Here is a 9,634-nt window from a genome sequence, read left to right on the forward strand (position 1 = left end):
AGGAAGACAAAGCCAGCAGAAGGAAGGGGTCGAGCCAGGGGGGTGTGGTGCTGGGGCTCAGTGAGGTTTGGTGTTGCTGTGGTTGGAATGACCCCCAAAACCCCATGTGGAAGGCTTGGTCCTCCATTTGGGGCTGCGGGAAGGTGGTGGGACCCTTAAGAAGAGGAGCTAGTGGAGGTTTTTCGGTTACTGGAGACGTGTCCTGGAAAGGGATGTGGGACACCAATCTCCCACCCTCCCACCCCTCTTCTTTCTGGCCAAGAGGTGAGCGATGGTTTTCCACCACGAGCTCCCTGCATGAGATGCACTGCCTCACCACAGGGCTAAAAGAAAGGCACCACCTGACCACAGACTGAAGCCTTCTAAACCTTTCCTCTTCATAAATTAACAATCCCAGGTATTTTGTTACAGTAATGGAAAGCTGACTAATATGGGTGAATCCCCAAAGACTAATATGTTGAAATTTACTCTCCACTGTGAGGCATTAAGAGAGTAGAAACTTAGTAAGAGCTGTGGTGTTTAGAGGCGGGACCTTTAGGACGGACTAAGATTAGATAAGGTCATGGGATGGAACTTCACAGTTGAATCCAGGACACACACACACACACACACACACCCTCTATCTCTTGCTACTTGGTGCCCTGTGCTGCCGTGGGACTCCTTAATTATTGCACGTGGCCTCTCCCTTGGACCAGCACTGTGAGCCACAATGAGCCTCTACTGTGTCACTTACACAGACTGTGGCATTGTGCAATTGGCAACAGAGAAGTGAATCAATACAGAAGTTTAAAAGGTCCAGAGATGCTTAGAGGTCAGTTAAGAAGAGGGCAGAAAAGGACCATGGACTTGACAGTGCTGAGCTCCTTGGTGGCTTCTACAAGGCAGATCTGTGGCTGTGGTGGTATTCAGGGGCATGTCCCAAGAATGCACTGGGGGGTGAGAACACGCAGACTTTTCAAAGAACAGTGGGAAAACCACGAAAGAATTGTAAGCTATTGTACGACCTGCTCGGATTGGTCACTAGGGTGTCCAAGGACAATGGCTGAAGGGGTAATAAAAACAGGAAATTGTGGATAATCAAGACGGTACCAGAATTTGAAAAGAAAACTGCTCTGCGTCTGGAGCCCATGCCCCACCTTGTGAGCTGTGGGTGGGATTGGAACGCAGGCCGGGAGGACAGTGAGAACGGGCAGCGCGGAGCTGCTGTGTGCCGGCTGGCGCTCAGAGACTTGCCTGATTCGCCCCAGACACTCACCACAGCAGTGGCCTCTGGGGAAGGTCGTCAGCAGCGTCCCGTGAAGACTGGGAGAGGAGAGGAAGTGGAAAGAGATCAGGTGTTTAACCCAAATGCAGTAGCGAAGGTCAGAGGCAACAGGGACCAGCTGATGAAGGACCTTGTGGCCACCGTGAGGACGTCAGAGTTTGCTCTGAAGGGTGCGAGCGGAGGGACGTGAGCTGACTTCCTCCTTAATGGATCACTCTGGCCAATGCGCCGGTAGTAAGCTGTATCAGGACCAGGGAAGAATCAGAAGGCCACACTTCAGAAGCTGTGGCGGTGACGTGGGGAAGGGACCTGGAGTGACCTTGGGAAGAGGAAAGCCGCAGCACTGGGGAGCAGCGGTCAGATGTTGAAGTTAGAGAGAGCAGGGTTTTGATGTCCTGGATGAAGGTTAGGTGAAAAAGAGTCCAATCCGATGGTCCAAATGTAAACAGGGTCTCGAGCCATGAAACTGGGGTATCCCCTCCGGGAAGGCGAGACAGAGGAGTTCCAAGGGCTGAGCCTGGCCAGAGCAAGGGCCGGGAGCAGCAGAGGACCCAGCAAGGGGCAGAGGCTCAGAAGGGCAGCCAGTGGGGCAAGAGGGGGGTGGGATGGGCCTCGGGTGCTGGATGGAGAGAGTGTAAGGAGGGAGAGGAAGGGGCACACTGGGGTGAGTCCGTCCACCATGGTGGTCACAAGACTGGAGTGAGTCCAGGAGAAATACAGCTCAGGAAAGAGAGTCGTTCTTCCACCGAGGGTCTCAGGCCACACTGAGAGGTAGAAGAATTTCACAGGCTTCGGGCCAGGACGGGTTCACCTTGTCCTGTGATCTTGTTTAGGAAAAGCAGGGTACGTGGGCTTTGGGACTACAGGTGCTCTGATGGACAAAAGTGTCCCTGGAGACTTGAGCAACGACTGCACTTAGGATTCTGATTGTATCAACTCATATGATTCCCCAAATAGACCCACAAACTTGTATTACCACCACCCCTATGTTACAGACAAGGAGACAGGCACACAGCATCTAAGTAAATAGCCCCCTAAAAACTGACAGCAGCAGAACTTGGCTGAGATCTTTCCTCGAAACCACATCACTCAGGGCCCCTGTGCCTCTGCGGGTTTCACCAGGCGTGTTGAAGATGCTGAAGAAACAGAACACAGGCTCCAGCAACTCGGAAGCCCATGAGAAGAAAAAAGTCCCCTTCTAATGGGGAGCCCCTGGGGAGAAGGACCCGTGACTGGCACACCCTTACTGAGGAAGATTGAATCCTGAGCACAGCCTGGGTGACGTGACTTCTGAGAAGGTTCTGAACTAATGTTAAGGCAGAAAAGTGCAAATGGAGAAGACAAGAGAGCTAGAGAAGACAGGGTTGACCAACTGGCTCTGCAGAAAGACAAAGGAGGAGACCAGGGCCGAGCTCAGACCTCAGGCTTGGGATGGGGCCCCTTCCGGTATTGACAGCCTCATCCCAATCTTCCTGCAGGAGAGGGATTCTCCTGGGCACACACTGGCACAGGCTTTCCGTGACCAGCGTTGTTTGCCTTCTGACCCCACCACGTTTTCAGCCCCTCTCCTGGCTTCCCCAGCCCCCTCCTGTGTGGGAGGCAGTCATCTCTGTGGGAAGTCACTCTGAATTTAGCTCTGATGTGTCTTCTGCCTCTGCAGCTTCCAGCTCAGCAAGTCCCCAGTCCTATTGCAAGTCCTTGTTCGAATTCCAAATCCTCTAAGGAAACTTCCTGCTTCATCTCAGAATTATTTGCCCCTTCCTCTGGTATCTCCCAGATTTTGCTAATGTCTCCTTAGGGAACTACAAGGAGGAATTCTTCACTTTTCATCTCATAATGTGCTGAATTTGTAATAAACTTTTAGTAAATATGGAAGAAAGGAGCTGAGAGGTGTCTGGAATGCTCACACAGGGCCTGGTCTTCAATGGTCTCCTTTACTACTTAGAAGGAGCAAAGGGTTCTCAGAGTCGTGAAATGAAGACCTTGGCTTTCGTCCATCTGTCTGGAATCCCTTTGCCACTGCCTATTAGCTGCCTGGGAAATCACTCAACCTTTGAACTTGAGGAAGTTTCCTCCACCGTCAGTCATGGTTGCCGACACCCATCCTGCAGTGTTGGGGTGAAGGTGCTGTGGGCTGGTGTGACCCACCCACGTGCCAGGCTGCGGTCCTTGCAAGTGGGGCTTGTGGACGAGACTTGGTCTACTGCGTTACTCTCCTTTGTGAAGGGGCTAATTCTTCTATTTTGGGGGTTGCACTGGGTATCCCAGAAATATATGCTGAATCCTAACCCCTTGCACCTGTGATTGTGACCTTAGTTGGATATAGGGACTATGCAGATGTTGTCAGATTAAGACAAGGTCAAGGGCTGGTAGGGTAACTCAGTGGAAGAGTACCGGCCTTGCATGCACAGGCCCCAGGTTTGATCCCCAGCACACATACACACACAAAAATGAGGTCATACTGGATTAGGGTGGGTCCTAACTCAATAATCAGTGTCCCTGATGTTAGGTTGGAATTTGAGCAACAATATGAGGGAGAGTAGAGTGACTAAGGCAGAGGACAGCGTACCACATGGTGACCAATCAAACAGGGGCAGGAAAACTCCACTGATCCTTACCTCCAACTGTCACTCAGCAGGACCCCCACCCATTCTGGTCTATAAAGACCCTGGGCAGCCAGAGTCACGTGTGATTCTCTTCGGCTCCCTACCCTGACCTGTGGGGGGAGGGCTGGAAAATTCGCCCAAGAGCCAAATTCCAATAAAGCTTGCTTCAGCCGTTTCTGTCTGATTTTTTTGGCCGCTAGCCGTGCCCCTGAGCTTATACCTATAAGAAGATGGAATTGTGTACACATACAGGGAGGTCACCATGTGTTGATGGGAGGTTGATGTGACACATCTGATGTCCAGGAATGCCAAGGACTGCCACCAGCCACCAGAAGCTAGAATACGCCAGGTGGACCCCGTCCTGAAGCTTCCAGAGAACTCACGGCCCTGCGAGCACCTCAGTTCAGCACTTCCAGCCTCCAGAACCACGCGTGACTCTCATTTCGAGCCACCCTGTTTCTGGTGCCACGCTATCTACAGCAGCCCCAGGAGGCGGGCACAGGGATTCTGCAGACCTGGGCTTCTAAATAGAAGATGAAAGCCAAAGCGCTCATTCTCATGAACCACCTGAGAAGCCGGAGGCGTCTGAGATCAAGGAGGAAGAGTCTGGCCTGTATGAACATCTGGGAATCAAAGAAATGAAAATACCCAATATAACGTGGAATTCCACAAAATCAACATTTGGAATACTTTTCTACAATTCAGTTACTTAGCCGAGGTTTTATAGTTGGGTTTATACGTTAATTAAACAAGCACATTCCACCTCCAGGGAGCCAGCCCTGGGGTGCTTGGCAGCCACACCAGCTTCCCCATTCACTAGCCCCTGACCTTGGGCAGCTCAAGCCCTTCCCTACCAGAGCCTCAGCCCCCTGGGGCGCCTGTCTTTTAGTGAAGTCAAAGAACTGAGATTCCTGACAAGCACGGGGTGCCACTCAGCCTGTGGGTGCAATGTAATCTGTCCCCAACGCCTACACCCCAAAGAGACAGCCCACCCAGCAGATGGTGCATCTCCTAAGAGTAGGAGCAGACATTCACACAGTCCAGCAAAGCTGACCCACACACCCACGCCTGGTGGAAAGAAGGAGAAAGACAGGTGGCGTGGAGAGCAGCAGCTTCCAGCAAGTCACGGCGGACACGGGTTTTGTGGTGAAGATGCTCTTTATTTGATTTTCATCGGCTTTCAGTGAAAGAGGGTTTTGCAGTGCTATGTAAGAGCCTCACATACACATCTTAAAAGCAGTAACATTTCTTTAGAAATGAAAGGAGCTGGGAGCTGCAGCGGGGGAAGGTATACTTGGTGGGGGTCAGCAGGTTCCCATCAAGAAAGAGGAACGTGCCCGATGTGCCACCCAAGCAGAGGGGGCACACCGGTGCTGCTTGTGCTCCAGCGCCCGTCCACGCAGGAGGCCTGAGCCCTCTTCCTCATGCATCCACCACCAAGGCACAGCAGAGCCGGGCTTCCCGCCCTGTGCTCACAGCGGGTCCCAGAAATGCCATCGCCACTTTCCAGAGGGGCTAAGACACATGGCAGTTTCAGGTGCCCCAGCGGCGGGGAGGCCCTCCAGTTTGGGCAGATGCCTGGGCCTCAGGCCCCTGGGCTTCTCTCCAGCCTGGCTGCCTTAGCTCTGACCGTCAGGAGGGCCTGTGGTCACAGGGATTGGGTATTCCAAGGCACTGCAGTCATCGGAGAGGAAAACCAGATCCTGCAAAAGACACACCACGCAGTGGCCCTGGAGCCCAGGCGCAACTCCAGGACTCTCTGTTGTCCTCCAAGACCGCGCAAGTGTCCCCGCCCCACAGGAGAGCCAGTCTCTCTTTCTCCACATTCCCACAGGATCTCCTGCTCTATTGTGATGTCACACTGGTTGAACAGGCGAGGGGGCAAGTGATGAGCTCACCGTGCTTCTTGGCAACACTGGGGCCGGGCTCTGGAATAGTGTGCTGGACAATCAAGGCCCACCCTCCCTGCACTGCACCCTGCCTCTGTCATCTTGCCCCCACAGACTAAGAGGAGAGGGGGACAAGGAGGAAGTGGAACAGGAAACACATAACAAACCTGTGCTACTCAAAGAAACGGTAACGCATAGCCAGTGACCAGGGTTTCTCAGGGGCCCACTCTGGCCAGGCAGGGGCTGAAAAGCCCTTGGGTGGGTGCTCTGCTGGGTGTCGTGGGATCAAGGTGATCAGGACGGTTCAGGTAGGGTGTGAGCCTTACCCTTCCTGTGATGATGTGAGATGAGGACTAGCGTGTCCCCACTGACCCCCGAGGATACTGCATGTTCACACTGGGAGGCAGGATGAGGCTACAGCTCAGGGCACCTGGGTGCCGAGGCTTTCCTACCAGAACCTCCTCCCACGGGGCGCTCCTGGGCTGCTGATCCTCCAGAAAGCCTCTGACAGCTCTGCTTGCCTATGGCAGTCTGTCCCAGGTGGCAGGGGAGTGGCCCCGGGTGTAGCTGTCGTGGAGGCCAGAGCCTCCTGAGACCCCGTCGCTTAACGAGGGAGACCGAGCTGCAGTAGGGCTCTGTGGACTGGAAGCCCCTCCTCAAACCCTCCCTCCAGGCCTCTGTGCAAAGCTGAGAACATCTCTGCTGAGAGCAAGCAGAACAGGGCGGTCGGGGCCCCGCCTACCCTCCTGCAGAACGAGTTCATGATGGTGTACAGCTTCCGCACTTTGTCCTTCAGCACGTCCACCTGGGCCACTTTCCAGCACTGGGGTGAGGCCACGAAGTCCCGCAGCTTGGCCAGCACACAGTAATTCTGGCAGTGGGTGACAGAAGAGGGCTCAGGGGAGAAGTCAGCAGCCAGGGGGACAGGAGCTAATAAGCTCCTGAGTCCTCCCACACAGGGCCTCTCCTGCCCCTGCTGGATGGCAGCAACAGAGGATGCAAACCACCCCCACTGGCCCGCCAGGCAGAGCCCACTTACATGGATGTCCAGGTAGAGCCCAGGCAGGTACCTCACACAGGACTCCTGCAGAAAGGACAGAGCAGTAGGGATGCCCACAGGGACACACTCAGCCTGGTCACAGAGGGCTCCCAACCAGCCCAACCCCGATCCTGGGGTCTTTCTTGGTGCAATGACATCTGCAATACTTTCAGGTCGTGTGTGTCACATGCACCCCCAAACAAACAACCGGTCTTCCAGAATTTGCCTTCTAGAACACAACATTATCAGTTTTACTCTGAATCAAGGCACTATTCGATGCACACATAAACACATGGTAATACATAATAATGGCTGCATATGTCTATATATGTATATGTAAAACAATTTTATAGCTGTTTAGTTATATGATAGTTCTATAGCTATGTATAGTTAGATACGTGTAATATATATAATAAATCTAAAATATACAAATATATAAATAAATATGTATTATTGTAAATTAGTTAAATGACAGTTATCTAGACATAGTACAATATGCCCTATACATTCATCTGCAGTACGTGTGTGTGTGTGTGTGTGTGTGTGTGTGTGTGTGTGTGTGCTTTTCTATTGCTGCATTTCACTCCTGTGTCTGTTCAGGGGTGCATACCAGGAGAACTCATTTCCTCCCCACCTGTAACACCCTGTGAGACTGGGGCTTGTATCTTTCTCTGTGACCTAGTTTCTCAGTTGCAAAATGGAAGACCAGGGACGCACACTCTCTCCACTTCTTTTTAGTTCTAACATTCTGAGCCTATGGATTCTTTTTGTATTTTTTACCTTTAAATCAGATTCTTTTAAAAGATGATTGCTCTGTATGTTCATTCCATGGCAAGCGATTGTGGTGCCCCTAGCCAACAAAGGTCCTTTGTACCAAAGAATATTAACTTATTCCATGATGTTGTTAATAAGCAAGTTGCAAAGCAGCCTGTGCCACTTGATCCCAATTTTGTTACAGTCTGGCACAGATGGAAGGTGGACGCGCCATCCTTTGGAATGCAGTAGAAGCTGTTACCCCTAGGTGACAGAGTTACAGCATGCTTATTTTCCTCTGTGTGCGTTTTCCAAACGTTCTACAGACTATGCTACTTTTATAATGAGACAAAAATACATGTTATTCGGCTTTAAAAAAGAAAATACAAAGAGGGTGTTTGAGCCCTATAAACCCCAACATCTGAGAGACATTAGGTTCTTTCTGAAGCATTTACAAGCAGTCAAGAGACACTTTTCAGTTTTATGGATGGAAGCTCTTAATGAAGCTTATGCATTTCTTTTCTCTACCGGATGCTCTACTCAGCCACCCCTTGGGACACCGACTCTGAGTTCCTGGGTGTTCCTTGACCCAAGTTAGCCACCCTGGCTCACTCCTTTGACCCTCTCTGCACCAGGGGGTGGGGTGGGGGTGGGCATGCTGTTGTCATCTACTTTACAGACAGGAAACCAAGATAGGCGACCAAGTGATCTGCTCACGGTCCCCCAGCAGGTAAGGGGTGCGCCCACCCGTCAGCACACAGGGGTTCCCAGGCTAATGAGGGGACTCTGAAGTTCTAAAGTCCATGGGGAGCTGATCTTTCCTTTTTGTACATTTTAATTTTACTACAGCTTCTCTGATATTTTCTAATAAATTCAAACAAAATTAATGATGTCTTTGATTACTTTTCCTTATATTTAAAAAAAGACAAATAATTGGTATATTTAGTAGGAGGGAAATATGCAAATGCCCTTGAGATTATCTTTTATTAGAAAAAAAATCTAGTCTCCCTGCCTCCCTCCATCCACCCTTCCTTCCTTCCTTCCTTTCTCATCCAAAGGGGCGGGTGTTGGGGGCTCACCACCGGTTCTGCAGCCTGCAGGCTCTGGAAGTCACCGGTGATCTCCCTGCTCAGGGTCAGCATCCTGGAGTAGCAGGTCGGCGGAGCTGGCTGTGCAGCGGGGAGCCCTGCCAGCAGCAGCAGGAGCAGAGACGTCCGGGGCGTCATGGTACTGGGACTCCCTGCAGCCTCGCCAGCCTCCCCTTTAAGCAGCAGCTGGGGGTGGTCCAAGGCCCAGGCTCCACGCCTCCATTTCCTGTGGGCCCAGCCAGCGTCAGCTTGCCCAGCCGGGTGGGAGAGAGGACGCGGCACGCCCACCTGAGCCGACACACTCAGTCCTTTCATTAGGATCCCAGGAGGTGAGGATGGGCTGGGGTTGACACCTGAGGGAAGCGGCCCTTCCTCTGGCAGTTTCTCTCCGGAGTTTTTCTTGAACTGACAAGAACAGTAGAGAGGGGCAGAAGCCAGGGCGGGAGAGATGGAAGAATAGGAAGGACGGGTCAGAGGCCAGGAGGGCTGATCTCAGGAGCTGGCTGACCTCCTGGGGCAGAGTTGGGGTGTGGGGGGGACTAGCAGTGAAGGACTGAGAGCCATTCCCTCGGCTGCCCGGATGGGACCTAGATGCCTGCCTGGGGTCACACGGCCTGAGTGTCGTTGTCTCCAGGCCAACGTGTGGCCCTGTCTGTGTGAGCATCCCTGACCCCCCGTACAGACCCCGGCACATGCAGGAAGGGCAGGGGCTCCACGTGCCCAGGAGCACCAGCTAGAGGAGTGAGCGCCCACCTAGATGCCCAGGGGCAAAGCAGGGCCCAGCCGGTTTCTCAAGTCTCCCTCACTTCCTGTGCCGGGCAGCGGGAGCCAGGGAGCGACTGTGGCGCCAGGGAGATGCCCTACGATCTGGGCAGAGCTCGTGCCTGCGCATCAGCGTTTCCACAAGGTCTGAGCCGGTATCACCGTCTCCACTCCATCCTATGTGCGTCCCTGACAGGCATATGCCACAGAGAATAGTCCCATTTCCCAGGTGG

General features: G+C 52.7%; 1 protein-coding gene across 1 annotated transcript; it reads right to left on the bottom strand.

Moving 5' to 3' along the window:
* Positions 1–5,460: 5,460 nt before the first annotated feature.
* Positions 5,461–8,777, bottom strand: LOC306669872 (cytokine-like protein 1; the record flags this gene model as incomplete). The annotated part of the gene is made up of 4 exons (XM_079154006.1): positions 5,461–5,573; positions 6,502–6,630; positions 6,799–6,843; positions 8,631–8,777. The coding sequence occupies 4 exons, from the start codon at positions 8,775–8,777 to the stop codon at positions 5,490–5,492; spliced, it is 405 nt and encodes a 134-aa protein (XP_079010132.1). The 3' UTR covers positions 5,461–5,489.
* Between the last annotated feature and the right edge of the window lie 857 nt (positions 8,778–9,634).

This window comes from Sciurus vulgaris (assembly GCF_902686455.1).
Source record: "Sciurus vulgaris genome assembly, chromosome: 9".
NCBI lineage: Eukaryota > Metazoa > Chordata > Mammalia > Rodentia > Sciuridae > Sciurus > Sciurus vulgaris.